The following is a 23,804-nucleotide window of genomic DNA, read 5'->3' on the forward strand; positions in this document are numbered from 1 at the left end:
CCATGGTGTCGTATTCATCTGAATCCTGTGTTGCTTTTGCTTTGTAATCTGAATTATCTGTCACTGCCCCAGTCTCAGTTTTTTGTTTAACTGTTCGATATTCATAGAAATTTCTCTACATGGGACCCTTTAGCAGAGAGAATAATCTGTTATAGCAAGTATTTTCTGAGTAGTTTTACGGATTCTATTTTTTTAGCAGGTCAATGTTTTCCTGGTTAGTTTTATGATTTTATTTCAATTTGTACCAATTTGTAACTAGAACTGGAGTACTGATGACAAGATGTACACTTGTAAGTAAATATTCTATTCATTAGAAGAATAAATCACCCTGACAGTCAACAAATAACCATCTTTTTAAATTTTTCATTTATGTATTGATTTATTTATTAGAGGGAGGGTCTCTGTCAACTCGTCTGGAGTCCAGTGGCGCCATGATAGCTCACTGCAGCCTCGAACTCCTGGGGTCAAGTGGTCCTCCCGCCTTAGCCTCCCAAGTAGCTGAGACTACAGGCGCGTGCTACTGCATCAGGCTGATTTTTGTATCTTTATTAGAGATGAGGTCTGCCTAGGTTGTCCAGGCTGGACTCAAACACCAGCTCAAGCCATCCTCCTGCCTCAGCCTCCCGGAGTACTGGGATTATGGGCATGAGCCACCACACTCGGCAATAATAACAATCTTTTTAATGGACCGACTCAAACAAAATAGAACCTGCTCAACTAAAACTTCCTGGCTATCCTCAAATAATATTAAAAACCATCCTATCTTAATATGAATTACCCTAAACTCTATTGTTGGCAAATACAAGTTTTCAGTACATCAGTGAACGTTGACGTTTGGTATATTGGGGAAACTGGCTTTTGAAATATATTTTTTAATTGATTGTAGATAACATTGTGTTCAGCAGCTGTGATGAAAGTGGCATTCTACACCAGACGACTGCTGATACAATACACATCTCTATAGAATCTAGTTATTATAAGGACCACCTCATGTATTATCATTATGAAAATCACCATCTATGAAAATAGGAAGCAAGTTAAAGCTAGAAATGTATGTGATTTGATTTATGTGTTTTGGCTGGTCTCAATTCTGCAGCTTCCTAACACGTTTGAAGCAAGGATCCTTGCCTGTGATTGTATTATTAATACATTCTATGTAAGCTTAGTTTAAATGATATTGTTCCAGCCAGGTGTGGTGGCACCTATAGTAACAGCTACTCGGGAGGCTGAGGTGGGAGGATCCCTTGATCCCAGGAATTTGAGGCCGCAGTGAGCTATGATGGTGCCAGTGCACTCCAGCCTGGATGACAGCAACACCCTGAAAAAAAATTAAAAATAAGATAAAATGATATTGTTCCTGTGAAAGAATGCCCATTCTTTTGCAGAGATCGTGCTCTTTTGGCAAGTTTTAAAAGCTTTGGATTTGGAAGTTAAATTCTTCAAGTTCATTATCATTCAGGGGTGCATTTACAATTCGAGGTTTAGAAACAGTTTGTCAACATCTACGAAATTAATGGCAGGGATTTTTGTCGGAGCGGCACCAGTTGGAAAGGATTGACATCTTAACAATATTGTGACTACAATAATGAAAAAGGAGTATGCTCCATTTATTTAGGTTTTCCTTTTTCTTTTTTTTCTTTCTCTTTCTTTTTTTTTTTTTTTTTTTTTTTTTTTTTTTTTTTTTTTTGAGACGGAGTCTCGCTCTGCCGCCCAGGCTGGGTGCAGTGGCCAGATCTCAGCTCACTGCAAGCTCCGCCTCCGGGTTCAGGCCATTCTCCTGCCTCAGCCTCCGGAGTAGCTGGGACTACAGGCGCCCGCCACCTCGCCCGGCTAGTTTTTTGTATTATTTAGTAGAGACGGGGTTTCACCGTATTAGCCAGGATGGTCTCGATCTCCTGACCTCGTGATCCGCCCATCTCGGCCTCCCAAAGTGCTGGGATTACAAGCTTGAGCCACCGCGCCCGGCCCTTTCTCTCTCTTTCTTTTCCCTCCTTTCTTTCCGTCCTTCCCTCCCTCCCTCCCTTGAGATAGGGTCTCCCTCTGTTCCCCCGGCTGGAGTGCAGTGGCCTGATCATGGCTCACTGCAGCCTCCGTTTCCAGGGCTCAAGTCATGCTTACACCTCAGGCTCCCAAGTAGCTGGGATTACAGCCGCACACCACCAAGCCAGGCTAATTTTTGTATTTTTAGTAACGACGGGGCTTGGCCATATTTCTCAGGCCCCTCTGAACTCCTGACCTCAGGCGAGCCCTCTCTGCTTTGGGCCTCCCAGAGTGCTGGGATTACAGCTGCGAGCTACTGCGCCGGCCTACGTTTTCTTTTTTTTTTTTTTTTTTTTTTTTTTTTTTTGAGAGTCGCCCGGGCTGGAGTACAGTGGCCGGATCTCAGCTCACTGCAAGCTCCGCCTCCCGGGTTCACGCCATTCTCCTGCCTCAGCCTCCCAAGTAGCTGGGACTACAGGCGCCCGCCACCTCACCCGGCTAGTTTTTTGTATTTTTTAGTAGAGACGGGGTTTCACCGTGTTAGCCAGGATGGTCTCGATCTCCTGACCTCGTGATCCGCCCGTCTCGGCCTCCCAAAGTGCTGGGATTACAGGCTTGAGCCACCGCGCCCGGCCTACGTTTTCTTTTAATAGTGTTTCATAGTTTTCTGGATACAGATAGGTTCATATTTTGTTAGATCCAAGGATTTCTTGGATTTGTTGTATCCAAGAATTTCTTTTTGTTGCTTTATTGCACATGGTAGGCTTTTAAAGTTTTCCAGTTTCAGTTGAATTTAATATATTGGCCTTGTACTTTTGCTTCTTGTTACCTCCCTCACTCCTATCAAGCCACAGAAGAGGAGGCTCCACCTCACTTTTGATTTCCAAAATTATAGTTTAGAAGAGATGGTTCTGGCCGGGCGCGGTGGCTCAAGCCTGTAATCCCAGCACTTTGGGAGGCCGAGACAGGTGGATCACGAGGTCAGGAGATCGAGACCATCCTGGCTAACACGGTGAAACCCCGTCTCTACTAAAAAATACAAAAACTAGCCGGGCGAGGTGGCGGGCGCCTGTAGTCCCAGCTACTCAGGAGGCTGAGGCAGGAGAATGGCGTAAACCCGGGAGGCGGAGCTTGCAGTGAGCTGAGATCTGGCCACTGCACTCCAGTCCGGGCGACAGAGCGAGACTCCGCCTCAAAAAAAAAAAAAAAAAAAAAAAAAAGAAGAGATGGTTCTGAAAAGAGCGGGAGGGGGCAGGGGGTGGCGCGCTTCTTCCGCTGACGGGGAGCTGAGCTGCTGCGCTGCCCCTGGTGGCCGGCAGGGTGCGCCCAACCCTACAAGTGTGGCTCGTGGCGCGCATGCGCATTTCGCCCGCGGCGTCGCCACCAGGTGAGGGAGCTTGGTTTCCTCAGAAGCCACCCGGGAGCCCCGGCTTGGGGATGACTTGAGGCCCGTCCTTGGTGAGGAAAAAACTTCCCAGAGGAACTCTGCTGGGGAATACCTAGAGTCATTTTCCTTTATTAAAAAATGTTTTTATAGGCCAGGCGCCGTGGCTCTCGCCTGTAATCCCAGCACTTTGGGAGGCCAAGGTGGGTGGATCATGAGGTCAGGAGTTCAAGACCAGCCTGGCCAAGATGGTGAAACCCCGTTTCTACTAAAAATACAAAAATTAGCCGGGCGTGGTGGCAAGTGCCTGTAGTTCCAGCTACTCGGGAGACTGAGGCAGGAGAATTGCTTGAACCCAGGAGACGGAGGTTGCAGTGAGCCGAGATCGCGACATTGCCCTCCAGCCTGGGCAACCTGAGCAAGACTCCGTCTCTAAATAAATAAACAACGTTTTATAGTTTTTTTTTTTTTTTTTGAGACACAGTCTCATTCTGTCGCCCAGGCTGGAGGTGGTCTTGGCTCACTGCAATCGCCGCCTCCCGGGTTCAAGCGATTCTCCTGTCTCAGCCTCCAGGGTAGCTGGGATTACAGGCGCCTGCCACCACGCCCGCCTAATTTTTGTATTTTTAGTAGAAACGTGGTTTCACCATCTTGGCCAGGCTGGTCTTGAACTCCTGACCTTATGATCCATCCGCCTCAGCCTCCCGAAGTGCTGGGATTACAGGCATGAGCCACCGCGCCCAGCCGCACTGTATTTTCTTACCCATTCATCTGTTGATGGACATTTAGGTTGCTTCCAAATCTTGGCTGTTGTGAACAGTGCTGCAACAAACATGGCAGTGCAAACATCTCTTAGACATACTGATTCCCTTTCTTTCGGGTATCTAGCCAGCAGGGATTGCTGGAGCGTGTGGTAGCTCAATTTTTAGTTTTTTGAGGAACCTCCAAACTGTTCTCCATGGTGGTTGTACTAATTTACATTGCCACCAACCGTGTACGAGGGTTCCCTTTTCTCGACGTCCTCCAGAGACACTTTCCTTTTTTTTTTTTTTGAGACGGAGTCTTGCTCTGTCACCCAGGCTGGAGTGCAGTGGCCGGATCTCAGCTCACTGCAAGCTCCGCCTCCCGGGTTTACGCCATTCTCCTGCCTCAGCCTCCCGAGTAGCTGGGACTACAGGCGCCCGCCTCGTCGCCCGGCTAGTTTTTTGTATTTTTAAGTAGAGACAGGGTTTCACCGTGTTAGCCAGGATGGTCTCGATCTCCTGACCTCGTGATCCGCCCGTCTCGGGCTCCCAAAGTGCTGGGATTACAGGCTTGAGCCACCGCGCCCGACCGACACTTTCCTTAAATTCGTAAGCAGAGATTCCCTCATGTTCTGGAATGTTCCCATGCGTTATTCTTTACTTTCTCTGGAAATCATTAAGTGAGATCTGTTTTAGGCATTTCCCTTCACAGAGGGGTTGGTAGCAGGAAACAGAGCACCTGGTGTTTCCTTAATCAGGATTGTTCTGGGAGGAAATCCACGCAAGTCCAGAGAAGTGCGTGGCCCAGGTGAGGCTTGCAGGGAACAGTGTTGGTGGCTACAGCTTGGGGAGTCTGGGAGAAGGAAAATGAGCACTCCTGTGGATGTGCTTTATTCATTTCTTCCTGTCTTATTTTCCCTACAGGGTTAAAGTAGTTGTAAAGAAGAAAGTTTTGCAAAGTACATGTATTAAAACTCAAAACATTAAGCCGGGTGTGGCGGCTCTTGCCTGTAATCCCAGCATTTTGGGAGGCCGAAGTGGGCAGATCACAGGTCATGAGATCAAGACCATCCTGGCTAACACAGTGAAACCCCGTCCCTACTAAAAATACAAAAATTAGCCTGACGTGGTGGCACGTGCCTGTAGTCTCAGCTACTTGGGAGGCTGAGGCAGGAGAATCGTTTGAACCCGGGAGGCGGAGGCTGCAGTCAGCCAAGATCGCACCATTGCACTCCATCCAGCCTGGGTGACAGAGCAAGACTCTGTCCCCCCCAAAAAATAATGAAATTAAATAAAAAATAAAACTAAAAACATTATTTCCAGTTAAAATAGTTCATATCAGCTGGACACAGTGGCTCACGCCAGTAATCCCAGCACTTTGGGAGGCCAAGGCAGGTAGATCACCTGAGATCAGGAGTTCAAGAACAGCCTGGCCAACATGGTGAAACCCTCTCTCTACTAAAAACACAAAAAAAGCAGCCAGGTGTGGTGGTGCACACCTGTAGTCCCAGCTACTAGGGAGGCTGAGGCAGAAGAATCGCTTGAACTCGGGAAGCGGAGGTTGCAGTGATCCAAGATCCTGCCACTGCACCCCAGCCTGGGCAATAGAATGAGACTCCATCTCAAAAACAAAACAAAACAAAAATAAACCCAGTTCATATCAAAAGGAAAATATAGGCTGCTCTGCCTGTGGAGTAGCATTGTTTCTTTACATCTCTAATAAACTTGCGTTTACTTTAAAAAGAAAAAAAAAAAAAAAAGGAAAATCCTAGCACTCTGGGAGGCTGAGGCAGGCAGATCACCTAAGGTCAGGAGTTCGAGACCAGCCTGGCCAACATGGTGAAACCCTGTCTCTACTGAAAATACAAAAATAAGCCGGGTGTGGTGGTGCACGCCTGTAATCCCAGCTACTCAGGAGGCCGAGACAGGCGAGTTGCTTGAACCTGGGAGGCGGAGGTTGCAGTGAGCCAAGATCACACCACTGCACTTCAGCCTGGGCGACAGAGCAAGACTCCGTCTCAAAAAAAAAAAAAAAAAAAAAGCTTGGGCATGGTGGCTCACGCCTGTAATCCCAGCACTTTGGGAGGCCAAGGCAGGCGAATCACCTGAGGTCAGGAGTTCGAGCCCAGCCTGGTCAACATGGAGAATCCCTGTCTACTAAAAATATAAAATTAGCCGGGTGTGGTGGCACATGCCTGTAATCCCAGCTACTGGGGATGCTGAGGCAGGAGAATCACTTGAATCGGGGAGGCGGAGGTTGCGGTGAGCCGAGATTGCACCACTGCACTCCAGGCTGGGCAACAGTAGCAAAACTCGTCTCAAAAAAAAAAAAGAAAGAAAAGAAAAGAAAATTTAAAATGTAATTTTACTTTTCTGGTTTTAATAGAAGCAAATTCCTCAGTAATCTTTTTTTTTTTTGAGATGGAGTCTCTCTCTGTCCCCAAGCTGGAGTGCAATAGCCGATCTCGGCTGACTGCAGCCTGCGCCTCCTGGGTTCAAGCAATTCTCCTGCCTCAGCCTCCCAAGTAGCTGGGACTACAGGTGCGCGCTGCCACATCTGGCTAATTTTCATATTTTTTAGTAGAGACAAGGTTTCACCATGTCAGACAGGATGGTCTTCATCTCCTGACCTCGTGATCCGCCTGCGTCAGCCTCCCAAAGTGCTGGGATTACAGGTGTGAGCCACCGCGCCCAGTCCATCAGTAATATTTTTAAAATGTACTTATTAGCTCACCTCATTTTCACTTAAGGTAATTTCCATGGTTGATAATTTTTTATGACTCACTGACAATCTCAAAAGGTTTATCGTGGCCAGATGTGGTAGCTCACGCCTGTAATCCCAGTGCTTTGGGAGCCCGAGACTAGTGGATCACCTGAGGTGAGGAGTTGGAGACCAGCCTGGCCAAAGTGGCGAAACCCCATCTCTACTAAATATACAAAAATTAGCCAGACATGGTGGCAGGCGCCTGTAATCTCATGTACTTGGGAGGCTGAGGCAGGGAGAATTGCATGAACCCTGGAGGCAGAGGTTGCAGTGAGCCAAGATCATGCCACTGCACTCCAGCCTAGGCGATCCAGTGAGACTCCGTCTCAAAAATAAATAAATAAATAAAAGGTTTCTTTTTGTTTGTTTTTTGAGACAGGTTCTCACTCTGTTGCCCAGGCTGGAGTGCAGTGGTACGATCATGGCTCATTGCAGCCTCCGCCTCCCAGGCTTAAGCAATCCTCCCACCTTAGCCTCCCCAGTACAGGTGTGCATCACTATACCTGGCTAATTTTTTGTATTTTTGGTGGAGACGGGGGTTTCACCATGTTGGCCAGGCTGGTCTTGAACTCCTGAGCTCAGGCAATCCACCCACCTCGGCTTCCCAAAGTGATGGGATGACAGGCTTGAGCTCGCAGCCAGCTGCTAGTTTTGTGAGTGGGGCCCAGAACAAGTGAAGGTGCTGCAACAGGTGCAGGCTGTTGTGCAAGCTGCTTGGGCTACTTGGTCACATGACCCAGCAGATCCAATGCTGCTTGACATGTCAGTGGCAGAGAGCAATGCTGGGTGGAGCCTTGGCAGGCCCGCATAGGAGAATCACAATGTAGACTTTTAGGATTCTGGTGTAAAGCCCTGACATTATCTGCAGATAATTACTTTTTTTTTTTTTTGTACTTCAACATTTTATAACAATAGAGAGCCTTGTTTGAAATTACTACATTTTGAAAATACTACATGCTAACACGGACAATATGATACACAACCTCGTGAGAGAAGTTAGCAGGCAACCTCGTGAGAGAAGTTAGCAGGGAGCACGTGGCAGAGGCCACAGGTTTAGACTAAGAGCCTTTCAATGGCCTGCTGAATGGATTGGATCTGCTGTTTCAGTTATGAGCTTTCTTCAATGGTGACAGAACAGGTGATGACAGGCCTGGAGACCCCACAGTCTCTCCTCAGGGCCTGCTTCGAGCGCACAAATACGTAGGGCACATTCTTGTCCTCACACAGCAGTGGAGGTGCAGAATGATCTCCAGTGGCTCGGTGTCTGCAGCTATCACGAAGAACTCAGAGATGCCCCCATTAAGGGTTTTGGTGGCCTCACTGGCTCCTTTCTGAAGCTGCTTGTAGTTACATGACTACTGAACGAGCGCCAGTGGTTTCTTGGTGAGGTGGGCATCGCCGAGGGGCTAGGCCTTCGGATTCACATTGGTCTCAGTCATGGCTGTGGTTCCGCGGGCTCGGCACTCCTAGGGCTGCGCAGCCGAGGTCTGAGAAGCGCTTGCCTCCACCCGAACTCTTCTTTTGACAACCAGCTTTTGGCTTGCTACTGGACAGTATTAGGGACTGAATAATTAACCAGGGACACCAAGTTACTGCATGACCTGAGCTGCTCATCACGAACTCGGTGTTATCTGACCTACCAAGCCATAAAGTGAGGCATACAGAGTAGCATTCCATCATCATGCAATGACTGTGCCAAAACTCACAGAATGAGTGGACTCACCGAATGCCTTATCCACTGTCGTGGCGTTAGAGAAAGCTCTGTCTACCAGGTCTCTGGTTTAATAAAACATGACTAGAATGACTCTATCTTAAGGTGAGTAGCTAGGCACTCACAAGGCACCTGTAAGGTTGTTATGGTCTGAAAATAGCCACATTCTAAGCTGACCACCAATTATAATTGCAGAAATATTTATGATCATACGGGACATCTCCCACCAAGCCTCCAGAATGTCCAGATGTCCTAAGAGTGCAGCCCACTTTACTCAGAGAGAACCTTAATGAGCAGGCTTGGGTTGAAGGATTAATGGTCACTGATAGCACCAATAGCCTTACCTTTAGTGAGCACATCTGCACATTCCAGGTTTAATTGTAGCTCCTTAAGAGTTTCTGGTACGGCGTTCCTCCTTCTGCTTTCTGAAGCTGCCTTATTCTATAACAGAGTAGATTCTGATAAACTTGCTTCTTTCACTGTGCTCAGTGACTCACCTCAAATTCTTTCCTGTGTAAGATCTAAGAACCCTCTCATGGAGCCTGGACTGGAACTCCTCTTTTTCCTGTAACAATGGCATTGCTTCGGATCAAATTACCCACTTCACGGTAAATGAGGTACACCGTGGGCCCATGCTCATGGAATTCATGGGTCATGCTGTGTTCTCCATCATCCTACCGATTTTGGTTCTATTTTTCTGGTGGAACTCAGACTGAGACAAATATATAGTGAAAGGTAAGTCTTAATTACCCCCTTGACTTCAAGTCCATGTTTCCAGAGGAAGCCACCGCCATTTCCTTGTGTATCCTTCTAGAGAGGTTTTCATAAACATATTTGTATGTACACATTATCAGTTAAAAGAGTCAAACTGTACAATATTTGAGGAGGTTTATTCTGAGCCAAAAGTGAGTGATCACGGCCCACGGCACAGTCCCAAGAGGTCCTAAGACCCTGTGCCCACGGTGGTGGGACTACAGCTTGGTTTTATACTTTCTTTTTTGAGATGGAGTCTCACTCTGTCTCCCAGGCTGGAGTGCAGTGGCATGATCTCGGCTCACTGCAACCTCTGTCTCCTGGGTTCAAGCAATTCTCTGCCTCAGCCTCCTGAGTAGCTGAGATTACAGGCACCTGCCACCACGCCTAATTTTTTTTGTACTTTTAGTAGAGACGGGGTTTCACCATCTTGACCAGGGTGGTCTTGAACTCCTGACCTCATGATCCACCTGCCTCGGCCTCCCAAAGTGCTGGGATTACAGGCGTGAGCCACCGCACCCCGCAGGTTTTACACATTTTAAGGAGAAAGGTCATAGATGGATTCAAAGATTTTCTGATTGGCACTTGGTTGAAAGAGTTATTATCTAAAGACCTGGAATCAACAGAAAGGAGTGTCTGGGTTAAGATAAGGGAGACCAAGGTTCCATTTTATTTTATTTTTTGACAGGGTCTCTGTTGCCCAGGCTGGATTGCAGTGGCACAATCTGTGGTTTACTGCAGCCTCGGCCTCTTGGGCTCAAGGAATCTGCCCACCTCTACCTCCCGAGTAGCTGGGACTATAGGCATGTGCTGTCATCACGCCCAGCTAAGACGGGGTCTCCCTATGTTGCCCAGGATGGTGTGGAACTTCTGGGCTCCAGCGATCCACCCACCTCGGCCTCCTAAAGTGCTGGGATTACAGGCTTGAGCACCACCATCCTGGCCTTTTTTTTTTTTTTTTTTTTTTGAGACGGACTCTCCCTCTGCCGCCCAGGCTGGAGGGATCTCAGCTAACTGCAAGCTCCGCCTCCCGGGTTCACGCCATTCTCCTGCCTCAGCCTCCCGAGTAGCTGGGACTACAGGCGCCCGCCACGTCGCTGGGCTAGTTTTTTGTATTTTTAGTAGAGACGGGGGGGTTTCACCATGTTAGCCAGGATGGTCTCGATCTCCTGACTTCGTGATCCGCCCGTCTCGGCCTCCCAAAGTGCTGGGATTACAGGCTTGAGCCACCGCGCCCAGCCATCCATCCTGGCCATTCTTGTGCGGATGCAGCTCCAGGCAGCAGGCTTCAGAAAGAATAGATGGTAAACGTTTCTTATCAGAGTTAAAAAGGTGCTAGACTCTTATGTTCTCTCCTGGATCAGGAAAAGATGTGGAAAAGGAAGGAGATTCTCTACAAAATAGATTTCCCCCAGGAGACAGTTCTGCAGGGCTATATAAAACTATGTTAAAGAAATGCATGTCTGGGTAAAATACTTCGTTTTCTTCGAGGGCCTGCTATTTGTCATGTGATGTATTTTAATACTACAGTCTGTTTGGTCAGCCTTAAGGTATCTATTTTTTTTTTTTTTTGAGGCGGAGTCTCGCTCTGTCGCCCGGACTGGAGTGCAGTGGCCGGATCTCAGCTCACTGCAAGCTCCGCCTCCCGGGTTCACGCCATTCTCCTGCCTCAGCCTCCCGAGTAGCTGGGACTACAGGCGCCCGCCACTTCGCCCGGCTAGTTTTTGTATTTTTAGTAGAGATGGGGTTTCACCGTGTTAGCCAGGATGGTCTCGATCTCCTGACCTCGTGATCCGCCCGTCTCGGCCTCCCAAAGTGCTGGGATTACAGGCTTGAGCCACCGCGCCCGGCCCTAAGGTATCTATTTTAATGTCCATGCTGGTCAGTTATACCTGAATTCCAAAGGGAGGAGAGTATAATGGGACATGTCCAAACCCTGCTTCCCATCAGGGACTGAACTGGTTTTTCAGGTTAACTTTGGCATTGAGAGAATCAGTTCATTCAGTTGGCTAGGGGGCTTACAATTTTATTTTTGGTTTACAAGGTATAGATAACTATGCCTAAGGGAGGAGACCACCCCTCATATTGTCTTATGCCCAATTTGCCCCTCATATTGTCTTCTGCCTCCAAAGAAAGAAAAAGTAAAAACTAAAAGGCAGAAATGAAATCCACAGGCAGACAGCTTGGCGCCACACCCTGGGCCTGGTAGTTAAAGATCGACCCCTGACCTAATTGGTTCTATTTCTATACAGACATTGTATATAAATGCACTGTGAAAATCCGTCTTGCTTTGTTCTGATCTAATTACCGGTGCATGCAGCCACCAGTCACGTACCCCCTGCTTGCTCAATCACGACCCTCTCACATGCACCCCTTAGAGTTGTGAGCCCGGCTCTTGAGACAGAAGTCTTGCCGATGCCCCCCCGCCGAATAAACCCCTTCCTTCTTTAACTCGGTGTCTAAGGAGTTTTGTCTGCTGCTCGTCCTGCTACATGCCTATACCTATATATACAAATGTTTATATATGCATATAAGTGTGTATGTATGGTTTGTTTTACACAAATGGATGCCGACTTTTTTTTTTTTTTTTGGTAGCGATGAGGTCTCAGGCTAATCTGGAACTCCTGGGCTCAAGAGATCCTCCTGCCTAGGCCTCCCAAAGCACTTAGATTACAGGCATAAATCACTGCCGCGGGTCCTGCTTCACCCTTTTAAAACTGCACTTGGGGGCTCCTCATCAGTGCAGACATTGGCTGGTTCCTTCAAACCGCACAGACTCCCCCTGCGTGGACGCACCTCGCCTTGTTTACTCCGCTTTCGCCAACCTTTCACTTTCAGGGAATACCCTCTGGCGCCCTTCTCTGGAGCACAGGCGTGAACGTCTCGGGATTCCAAAAAGTGGGATACTGAGTTAAAGGGTACGCGCTTTCAGAACGGGAAGACACCGCAAAACACCCGCCAAGACCTGGCCCTGCGACCGCCCTGCACACAACGCAGCCGCTCCCACTCCCAGAGCGTGCCCTGTACTTCAGACTTGGGATTTGTGTGATCCGCTGTGTGCAACTGTACCCGAAAGGGCCTCCCCGTGCACTACCTCGTGACAACTAAGGTGGACCGTCTTCTACTCCTAGGACTCATCCGCAGCTCAGCAGGGCTATCAGAATCCTAGGGGCTTCCAATCCTAGGGGCTTCCAATCCGGAAGTTCCCCGTCCCTTCTGCCCCAACATAACATGGCGCCCACCGCACCCACTTCTGTGATCCGCAGGCGACGAAGTCTCCCGGCCAGGATCAAAGATGGCCGCGCGTCCGCCACGCGCCTACTCTCGCTGGCCACTCCCGGCTCCGCTCTAGCCGCCGCTCTCGGTGAGCGCCGCCGCCAGCCAATCGCGGGGCGCAGACGCCGCTGGCCCCGCCTCGTAGATCAGCTGAGGGAGTCGCAATGTCTGTTGACAGCGGCGGCGGCGCAGCCGGTTCCGGGTTCGACGCGGGGCGGGGGTAAGCGCGGCTGGCGAGAGGGCTGCGGCGGACCGCGAAGGGGGAACTGGCTGCGGCCGTGGGAGGGGGCGCCCGCCGGCGTCTGGGCCGGGCCGCGGGGCTGCGTGGACGCGGGCGGCCGGGCCGGGGCTCGCGGGGTGGAGCAGGCGCCGAGTCTCGGCCTCTGGGGTCGGGAGTCTCCACGGGCGTTTCCGGGGTCTCCGCAGATGTGAATCCCGATGGAGCGGCCCGAGGAAGGCAAGCAGCCGCCGCCGCCGCAGCCCTGGGGACGGCTCCTGCGCCTGGGCGCTGAGGAGGGCGAGCCGCACGTCCTCCTGAGGAAGCGGGAGTGGACCATCGGGCGGAGACGAGGTGCGGGGCGGGGGCCGGAGCCGGGGCGGGGGCCGGGGCCGGGCAGAGCCACCCGGTTGCGGGCAGGCCACAGGGGCGGCGGTGCAGTGAGCTCCAGATTTTTCGATGGAGTGAAATCTCATGTAAGAACTGGTGTTTATTCGGTGTTCTGCCCACCCACTCTTGCGCATGATTCATGCACATCATTTAGCCCTCGTTACAACTTTATAAAGTAGTTGTGTTAATATACTCTCCGGAATGCAATATTGTCACGTTCGTTGCTGTACAGAGTATCTTTTCTGATTATAATGGAACAAAGTTAAAAATAACAGAAGGAAAAGTGGAAAATTCACAGATATATGGACATTAAACACCACACCCTTAAAGCAACTGATGGGTCAAATAAGTCTTTACAGGGGGGAGCCTTTAAAAATATTTTGAAGGCCGGGCGCGGTGGCTCAAGCCTGTAATCCCAGCACTTTGGGAGGCCGAGACGGGCAGATCACGAGGTCAGGAGATCCAGACCATCCTGGCTAACACGGTGAAACCCCGTCTCTACTAAAAAAAAATACAAAAAACTAGCCGGGCGAGGTGGCGGGCGCCTCTAGTCCCAGCTACTCGGGAGGCTGAGGCAGGAGAATGGCATAAACCCGGGAGGCGGAGCTTGCAGTGAGCTGAGAACCGGCCACTGCACTCCAGCTTGGGCGACAGAGCGAGACTCCGTCTCAAAAATAAATAAATAAATAAATAAAAATAAAAATATTTTGAGACAAATGAAACAAAAATAGAATACACCAAAAGACATTTAGGATGCAGCCAAGGCAGTACTCGAGGGAAATTTATAGCTGTAGTGCTTACATTAACAAAGATCTCAAGTCCCAGAATATTTATTTATTTAATGAACCTGGAAAGCTAAGAACTTGAACAAAGTCATACAATTAGTGAGAGGAAGTTCCCTCAGCCTCCACATCACTGCCTCCAGCCTCCCAAGTAACCATCTGGTAGTTTGATTTTTCTCCTGTAGCCTTTGTATGGGGAGGGAAATGCACTGGTCCTGTCAACAAAAATGTTTAGTTTGTGTGAAAATTAATAAATTAGCTCTGACATTATACTTTAAAAAGGAGCGAGGATGGGAAATATGTGCTGTTTGGAAGGGAATTTTGTTTTGTTTACTGTCACCCCTTATAATGTGTTTGCACTTGTTTTTTTTTTGTTTGTTTGCTTTTTTGAGGTAAGAGTCTTGCTCTGTCGCCCAGGCTGGGTTGCAGTGGTGTAATCTCAGCTCACTGCACCCTCTGCCTCCTGGTTCAAGTGATTCTCCCGCCTCAGCCTCTGGAGTAGTGGAACTACAGGCGTGTGCCACCATGCCTGGCTAATTTTTGTATTTTTAGTAGAGACAGGGTTTCTCCATGTTGACCAGGCTGGTCTTGAATTCCTGGCCTGAAGTGCTCCGCCTGCTTTGGCCACCCAAAATGCTGGGATTACAGGCGTGAGCCACTGCGCCGAGCCTTTTTTTTTTTTGAGCCAGAGTCTCACTCTGTCGCCCAGGCTGGAGTACAGTGGTGGGATCTCGGCTCACTGCAACCTCCACCTCCTGGGTTCACACGATTCTCCTGCCTCAGCCTCCCGTGTAGCTGGCATTGTAGGCACGCACTACCACGCCCGGCTATTTTTTTGTATTTTTAGTAGAGACAGGATTTCACCATGTTGGCCAGACTGGTCTCAAACTCCTGACCTCGTGATCCACCCCCCTCGGCCTCCCAAAGTGCTGAGATTACAGGCATGAGCCACATCTCCCAGCCCAGAATTTATTTTTCTTTCTTTTTTTTTGAGAGTCTCGCTCTGTGGCTCTGTTGCCCAGGCTGGAGTGCAGTGGCGCCATCTCAGCTGACTGCAAGCTCTGCCTCCCGGGTTCACACCATTCTCCTGCCTCAGCCTGCCTAGTAGCTGGGACTACAGGCGCCCGCCACCACACCATGCTAATTTTTTGTAGTCGTGGTAGAGATGGGGTTTCACCATGTTAGCCAGATGGTCTTGATCTCCTGACTTCGTGATCCGCCCGCCTCAGCCTCCCGAAGTGCTGGGATTACAGGCATGAGCCACCGTGCCTGGCCCACCAGATTTTACTTTTGACGAACCTCAGCTTACTATTTTTTTTTCCTAGTTTGTGCTTTTTGTGTCCTGTCTGTGAAGTCCATGCCAGACCCAATGGCACTAAGATTTTCACCTGTCTTTTCCACTGGAAGTTTCATAGTTTTAGGTTTTACATTTGTCTCTGGCCATCCTTACACAGCTACAATACTGTATTGATTACTATAGCATGATGGTAAGTCCGTTAAGTGATATGAGTCTTCCAACTTCATTCTTTTTCAAAATTGCTTTGGTTATTCTACAGTTTTTTTCTGTGAACTTTAGAGTCAGCTTGTCAGTGTCTACAAGCCCTCTGGGATTTTGATTAGAATTGCCTTGAATGTATGAAACAATCTAGGGGACAGCTGGCGTCTTGACAATATTGAGTCTCTGATTCAAACACCCATAGGTCAGTGATGGGAGCAAGGCTCAGGCCAAAGCAGATTCAGAGTGTCATTCTATGTGGAACATTTGGGAAAAGTACATCTGCATGGCACTGTCGCCTGACCAAACCCTTCGCTTTTTAATTGCCTTTAGTGTCTTATAGTATCTTTATGTATCCTTATAGATTATTATAAGCAGTAATGATTAATGATGAGATATTAAAAAGCCTTTGTTCTTTTTTTTTTTTTTGAGACGGAGTCTCGCTCTGCCGCCCAGGCTGGAGTGCAGTGGCCGGATCTCAGCTCACTGCAAGCTCCGCCTCCTGGGTTTACGCCATTCTCCTGCCTCAGCCTCCCGAGTAGCTGGGACTACAGGCGGCCGCCACGTCGCCCGGCTAGTTTTTTGTATTTTTTAGTAGAGACGGGGTTTCACCGTGTTAGCCAGGATGGTCTCGATCTCCTGACCTCGTGATCCGCCCATCTCGGCCCCCCAAAGTGCTGGGATTACAGGCTTGAGCCACCGCGCCCCGCCAGCCTTTGTTCTTTTTTTTTTGAGATGGAGTTTCACTCTTTTTGCCCAGGCTGGAGTGCAATGGCGTGATCTCGGCTCACAGCAACCTCCGCCTCCCAGGTTCAAGCTATTCTCCTGCCTCAGCCTCCCAAGTAGCTGGAATTACAGGCGCCTGCCACCACGCCTGGCTAATGTTTGTATTTTCAGTAGAGATGGGGTTTCACTGTGTTGGCCAGGCTGGTCTCGAACTCATGACCTCGTGATCCGTCTGCCTCGGCCTCCCAAGGTGCTGAGATTACAAGTGTGAGCCACTGCACCCGGCTGTAAAATTGCCATTTGAGAGGCTGTGTGTAGCTGGAGGTGTTGATGGGTGTCTTTGAGAGGGTGGGGATTCAGAAGGGTTCAGGACGGACCAGGCGCGGTGGCTCATGCCTGTAATCCCAGCACTTTGGGAGGCCGAGGGGAGCGGATCGCGAGGTCAGGAGATTGAGACCATCCTGGCTAACATGGTGAAACCCCATCTTTACTAAAAATACAAAAAATTAGCCAGGCATGGTGGTGGGTGCCTGTAGTCCCAGCTACTTGGGAGGTTGAGACAGGAGAATGGTGTGAACCTGGGAGGTGGAGCTTGCAGTGAGCCGAGATTGCGCCACTGCACTCCAGCCTGGGCAACAAAGCAAGACTCTGTCTAAAAAAAAAAAAAAAAAAAATTTTTTTTCATAACTGTCTTGGTTAAGTGTTTTTCTTACATATGTACAAGGGGGATCCTGAGTTTGAACCACATACTTTGGTAAAGCAAAGGGCATTAGGGTTCACAGTTCCCATGGTCATATTCCATGTCATCCCACCGTGTCTTTTTTAGGTTGCGACCTTTCATTCCCTGGCAATAAACTGGTCTCTGGAGATCACTGTAAAATTGTAGTGGATGAAAAATCAGGTCAGGTGACACTGGAAGATACCAGGTGAGTACGTTCTGAGCTTCTTTTGGTGTTTCTTCTTGTACCTTAAGAAGCCTGACTCCGTGCTAGTGTGCTGTGTGCCGCGGCTGGGGAGGAGAAGAAATGCTGTCTTTAATGTGATAACAGCGGCTCATTTTTATAACACAGCACAGTCATGTGTCCCTCAGCAACAGGGATACAGTCTGAGAAATGTGTCGTTAGACAATTCCATCATCTTGCAAACATCATGGAGTATACTTAAACAAACCTGGATGGTATAGCCTACTATGTACCTGGGCTACATGGTACAGCCTATTGCTCCCAGGCTGGAAACCTGAACAGCGTGCCCCTGTACTGAATGCTATAGGCAGTGGTAACACAATGGTAAAAGTGTTTATCTATCTAAACATAGAAAGGGTAATATCCTAGTAAAAATAGGATATTTTAGTCTTAGGGGACTACTACCATATATGCATCTATTGAACAAAGCGTTATTATCAGGCCGGACGTGGTGGCTCACCTGTAATCCCAGCACTTTGGGAGGCTGAGGCAGGCGGATGAGGTCAGGAACTCAAGCCCAGCCTGGCCAACATGGAGAAACCCCGTCTCTATTAAAAATATAAAAATTAGCTGGGCATGGTGGCGGGCACCTGTAATCCCATCTACTCGGGAGGCTGAGACAGGAGAATCACTTGAACCTGGGAGGCGGAGGTTGCGGTGTGCCGAGATGCGCCATTGCACTCCAGCCTGAGAAGCGAGTGAAACTCTGTCTCAAAACAAAACAAAACAAAAGTTATTATCTGGGACATGACTGTAGTTAATTAGGCTCCCAAGGTAGAAGAAGATGTATTTCCTGGTTTCCAGGATGGGACACTTAGTGACACTTTGGTGTCTATGACCCTTCTTGAATGCATTCAAATTAAATATGTCTCAGAAATAAGACTTAAAAGATGCTCATAATTTTTAGTTCTTGCAAGCCTATTCAGGTTTGATTTCTTTCCCTCAAATCCAAAAATCATTTTTTAAAACTAATAAATTTTTGTTCTTGTACAACTTAAGTACAGATTGAGTATCTGAAATGATCGGGACTAGAGTATTTAGATTTTGAATTTTTTCAGATTTTAGAATATTTGCATTATAATTACCAGTTGAGCATGTCTGATTCAAAATTCTGAAATGCTCCAGTGGATATTTTTTGCATGTCTTATTGGTGCTCAAAAAGTTTAGGATTAGGCCGGGCGCGGTGGCTCAAGCCTGTAATCCCAGCACTTTGGGAGGCCGAGACGGGCGGATCACGAGGTCAGGAGATCGAGACCATCCTGGCTAACACAGTGAAACCCCGTCTCTACTAAAAATACAAAAAAAAAAAACTAGCCGGGCGAGGTGGCAGGCGCCTGTAGTCCCAGCTACTCGGGAGGCTGAGGCAGGAGAATGGCGTAAACCCGGGAGGCGGAGCTTGCAGTGAGCTGAGATCCGGCCACTGCACTCCAGTCCGGGCGACAGAGCGAGACTCTGCCTCAAAAAAAAAAAAAAAAAAGTTTAGGATTTCAGATATCTGATTAGGGACATTCAGCTTAGGGATATTTAACTTAGAAAGTGGAAAGCTTTCCAAAATCCCATTCATACGTTAGAAATGCGTGTGTAGGTATATATATTTTGCATAAATGCGATTACGCTACACATACTGTTGGAGCGTCAGCTTTTTTCTTCTTTTTTTTTGAGATGGAGTTTTACTGTGTCGCAGGCTGGAGTGCAATGGTGCAATCTCGGCTCACTGCAGCCTCCACCTCCCAAGTTCCAGTGATTCTCCTGCCTCAGCCTCCCGTGTGGCTGGCATTATAGGCACGCACTGCCACACCCAGCTAATTTTTTTGTGTTTTAAGTAGAGACGGGATTTCACCATGTTGGCCAGGCTGGTCTCAGACTCCTGATCTCGGGTGATCCGCCTGCCTCGGCCTCCAAAGTGCTGGGATTACAGGCGTGAGCCATGGCGCCCGGCCAAGCTTTTTTCACTTACAGTGTTGTGTGGAGCACTTCACATGTCCCTGCATCTGCATCCATCTCATCTTCTTGTCATTTTAGGATAGTTTCTTTGTCACTTCCCTTATTGGTGCACATTTATTGTTTTGACTTTTTGTTACTATAAATAACACTGCAGTGACTCTTTCCCAAACTCTGCTTTCATGTCTGTTTTCTTGGGATGATTCTTGGAAGGGAAGCCTGTGTCAGTGTCACTCAGAATGTGCCTATTCCGTTTTTTTTTCTTTTTTGAGATGGAGTCTCGATCTGTGGCTCAGGCTGGAGTGCAGTTGGTGTGATCTCGGCTCACTGCAACCTCCACCACCCGGATTCAAGCGATTCTTCTGCCTCAGCCTCCTGAGTAACTGGGCTTACAGGTGCATGCCACCACGCCCGGCTCAGGTGGGGTTTCACCATGCTGGCCAGGCTGGACTTGAACTCCTGGCCTCAGGTGATCCACCTGCCTCAGCCTCCCCACGTGCTGGAATTGCAAGCGTGAGCTCCCGCACCCAGCCAGAATGTGCGTCTTTTAGGTCTGCTGCAAGTGGCAGGCAGTCTTCTAGCAGCATGTGGAGAGTGTGCTGTTCTCACTGCAGGGTTGGCAGGTGGTCTTCTCGCAGCATGTAGAAGAGTGTGCCACGTTCTTGGCAGAGGTGGGCTGAAGGGGAGGGTTGCTCAAGCAGAAGGAACCACACGTATGGGAGCCCCCGAGCATGAGCAGGGCCATGTGGTCAGCGTGTGGTGAGCAGCAAAGTCGCATGAGGGAGCCTGAGAGCAGTGAGGAGTCATCGAAGGGGTGTAAGCGGAGGAGTGAAATCATCAGATTTTTGTTTGGAAAGAGCAGGAGGATGAGTGATGACTGCAGTCGCCCCTCGGCATCTGGGGGGATTGGTTCCAGCGCCCCTGCATGCACCCAAATCCGTGTGCACTCCAGCCTCGTAACCAGCCCTGCAGAGCATGAGAACACAAAGTCACTCCAGTTCCAGTGCCCCTGATGCACCCACATCTGTGCGTACTCGCGCCCCGTAGTCAGCCCTGCGGAGCACGAGGACACAGAAAGTCAGTCCGGCATGTATGTGGGGTTCACTCCCTCTCATTGAAAAGAACCCGTGTATAAGTGCATCTGCACCCATCATTGAAAAGAATCCGTGTGTAAGTGCATCTGCACCCGTCATTGAAAAGAATCCGTGTATAAGTGCATCTGCACCCGTCATTGAAAAGAATCCGTGTGTAAGTGCATCTGCACCCGTCATTGAAAAGAATCCGTGTGTAAGTGCATCTGCACCCGTCATTGAAAAGAATCCGTGTGTAAGTGCATCTGCACCCGTCATTGAAAAGAATCCGTGTGTAAGTGCATCTGCACCCGTCATTGAAAAGAATCCGTGTGTAAGTGCATCTGCACCCGTCATTGAAAAGAATCCGTGTGTAAGTGCATCTGCACCCGTCATTGAAAAGAATCCGTGTGTAAGTGCATCTGCACCCGTCATTGAAAAGAATCCGTGTGTAAGTGCATCTGCACCCGTCATTGAAAAGAATCCGTGTGTAAGTGCATCTGCACCCGTCATTGAAAAGAATCCGTGTATAAGTGCATCTGCACCCGTCATTGAAAAGAATCCGTGTGTAAGTGCATCTGCACCCGTCATTGAAAAGAATCCGTGTGTAAGTGCATCTGCACCCGTCATTGAAAAGAATCCGTGTGTAAGTGCATCTGCACCCGTCATTGAAAAGAATCCGTGTGTAAGTGCATCTGCACCGTCATTGAAAAGAATCCGTGTGTAAGTGCATCTGCACCCGTCATTGAAAAGAATCCGTGTGTAAGTGCATCTGCACCCGTCATTGAAAAGAATCCGTGTGTAAGTGCATCTGCACCCGTCATTGAAAAGAATCCGTGTGTAAGTGCATCTGCACCCGTCATTGAAAAGAATCCGTGTGTAAGTGCATCTGCACCCGTCATTGAAAAGAATCCGTGTGTAGTGCATCTGCACCCGTCATTGAAAAGAATCCGTGTGTAAGTGCATCTGCACCCGTCATTGAAAAGAATCCGTGTGTAAGTGCATCTGCACCCGTCATTGAAAAGAATCCGTGTGTAAGTGCATCTGCACCGTCATTGAAAAGAATCCGTGTATAAGTGCATCTGCACCCGTCATTGAAAAGAATCCGTGTGTAAGTGCATCTGCACCCGTCATTGAAAAGAATCCGTGTGTAAGTGCATCTGCACCCGTCATTGAAAAGAATCCGTGTGTAAGTGCATCTGCACCCGTCATTGAAAAGAATCCGTGTGTAAGTGCATCTGCACCCGTCATTGAAAAGAATCCGTGTGTAAGTGCATCTGCACCCGTCATTGAAAAGAATCCGTGTGTAAGTGCATCTGCACCCGTCATTGAAAAGAATCCGTGTGTAAGTGCATCTGCACCTGTCATTGAAAAGAATCCGTGTATAAGTGCATCTGCACCTGTCATTGAAAAGAATCCGTGTATAAGTGCATCTGCACAGCTCAAAACCGCATCTTCCAGGGTCAGCTTTGTACTGCAACAGCAGAACTCAGGCACACACAGCCACTACCTGATTTTGAAGGTTTTACGGGGAGACGGCCATGGCAGTTCATTTGCTTACTGTCTGCATTTGCTTTCCTGCTACAGACGGCAGAGCTGAGTAGTGGCAGTGGTGACCGGGTGACCAGGTGATGGCAAAACCTACACTGTTGACCCTCTGTTTACAGAAATCGTTTGCCACTCCCATACCTCAGCAAACTGTGGCGGTCACTCGGATGTGAATTCTGTCCACTGCTGGGGCCTCGGGAGTGAGGCTGCAGAGCTGAGGCCTGTGTGGTTTGGCTGAAATCAGTTGTTTTGTTCGGTTGCCGTTTTGTGTGTCGGGTATGCTGTGCTCTTGGACCTTCGTCACCTGACCAACGGCTAATTTCCCATCAGGTCTCTGCTCAGAGGTCCCCAGGAGGCACTTCCTGCCCCACCAACTTAGCCTTCTCCTGTCTGTCCCTGGGTCAGCAGCATCTGAATTGGCCTCTCCCAGGGCAGAGCGCCTCGAGGGGTTTGGCAGCCAGACCACAGGCTCTGAGCGCAGGGCCATGTCCTGCAGCTAATGGCCCTGGGAGATTTATTCCACTTCTGCCTAGAGCCAGTCTCTTGGGAGGGATCAGTACTTATTGGAGGCATGAGCTCACAGGGGTCATGATGGCTGCAGGGAACGGAACTGTGGATAGTGCAAGTCCAGCTCAGGGGAAGCTGGAAGTGGGAGCACCACACTGCAGACAAGGCCTCTGGGTCCAGTAGGAGGAACCCAGGCCTGCAGCAGCAGAGCTGCCAAGCATATGAGGAGGTGTGGTGGTGACTGGTTAGGCTGTCAGTCAGGGAGAAGTGGGTGAGCCATTTCTTGAGAGAGTGGTGAGGGGTGCATGGATGTGTGCATCGTTACATATTTATGCCGTTCCTATGAGTATTTCCAGAATGGTCATATTGAGCTGCCTTGCTGATGGTGCTAGAAAAAAAATCTCGTAACTCCAAGTTACTTTAAGTAGAATAAATTGTGTTTCTGTTTTTTTACAGCACCAATGGAACAGTGATTAACAAGCTGAAAGTTGTTAAGAAGCAGACGTGCCCTTTACAGAGTGGGGATATCATCTACTTGGTGTACAGGAAGAATGAACCGGAACACAGTAAGAGAGAGGAAGGCTTGCCAGGGTCAGACCCACACAGGGTTGCACTCGAGGGCGCGCTCTGAACGTTCCTTCTGGCTACACCCCTTCCCGTAGGAGTGTTCCTCCCGGCTACACCCCCTTTCTCGCTCACGTGGGTTCCTGTTGTGAATAGTGTCTGTTGAGGAGTGGGAGTGTCCACTTTGCAGCCTGAGTCCAGCCATTCCTCGGGAATACCACCGTGGCCTTGAGCAGCCAGTCCCAACATGGCAGCCACAGAGAAACTCATGTGGATGGCTTAGGTTCTACAGGAGAATAACTTGAGTTATGGGGATAAAACCTAGGACCAGGGGTCTGGAGGCCACTGATGGTTCTGCTTTTGGAGACCTTACAAGAAACATCAAAGGTTAGACTGGATTCCAGTAAGTTTTTTTAGCTCCAGAAGTCTGCGTTTTTGTTTTGTGGAAGAACGGTGTAGGACAAGGAAAGTTATGGGAGTCCTTCCAAGGTCACCCCTGAAATCCTTTTTTTTTTTTTTCAGATAGAGTTTTGCTCTCATTGCCCAGGCTGGAGTGTAATGGCATGATCTCAGCTCACCGCAATCTCCACCTGCTGGGTTCAAGTGATTCTCCTGCCTCAGCCTCCCAAGTAGCTGGGATTACAGGCGTCCGCCACCACACCTGGCTCATTTTTGTATTTTTTTTTTTTTTTGAGACGGAGTCTCGCTCTGTCACCCAGGCTGGAGCGCAATGGCCGGATCTCAGCTCCCTGCAAGCTCCGCCTCCTGGGTTCACGCCATTCTCCTGCCTCAGCCTCTCGAGTAGCTGGGACTACAGGCACCCGCCACCTCGCCCGGCTAGTTTTTTGTATTTTTTAGTAGAGACGGGGTTTCACCGGGTTAGCCAGGATGGTCTCGATCTCCTGACCTCGTGATCCACCCGTCTCGGCCTCCCAAAGTGCTGGGATGACAGGCTTGAGCCACCGCGCCCGGCCCATTTTTGTATTTTCAG

The 23,804-nt window shown here is 49.1% G+C and overlaps 1 protein-coding gene and 1 pseudogene across 10 annotated transcripts in view; one reads left to right on the forward strand and one right to left on the reverse strand.

Annotated features, from left to right (window-relative positions):
* Nucleotides 1-7,885: 7,885 nt before the first annotated feature.
* On the reverse strand, nt 7,886-8,579 carry LOC117089137 (annotated as a pseudogene).
* Nucleotides 8,580-12,580: 4,001 nt separating this feature from the next.
* The window catches only part of CHFR (checkpoint with forkhead and ring finger domains), a 36,142-nt gene continuing 24,918 nt past the window's right edge, over nt 12,581-23,804 (forward strand). For 6 of the 10 annotated variants that reach the window (XR_004439473.1, XM_033219987.1, XM_033219990.1 and 3 more), the window contains exons 1-4: nt 12,678-12,831; nt 13,038-13,182; nt 17,048-17,147; nt 22,706-22,815. Coding sequence is in view for 7 of the 10 variants with exons in the window: in XM_033219987.1 (XP_033075878.1) it covers nt 13,050-13,182; nt 17,048-17,147; nt 22,706-22,815 (343 nt within the window). In the remaining 3 variants the exon portion in view is untranslated. Of the gene's footprint in view, nt 12,832-13,037; nt 13,183-17,047; nt 17,148-21,469; nt 21,823-22,705; nt 22,816-22,911; nt 23,201-23,804 lie in introns of those variants that run through there. The other 4 variants (XM_033219992.1, XM_033219995.1, XM_033219993.1 and 1 more) reach the window with 4 other exon arrangements.

Source organism: Trachypithecus francoisi, unplaced genomic scaffold, assembly GCF_009764315.1.
Source record: "Trachypithecus francoisi isolate TF-2019V2 unplaced genomic scaffold, Tfra_2.0 Lachesis_group11, whole genome shotgun sequence".
NCBI classification, from domain to species: domain Eukaryota; kingdom Metazoa; phylum Chordata; class Mammalia; order Primates; family Cercopithecidae; genus Trachypithecus; species Trachypithecus francoisi.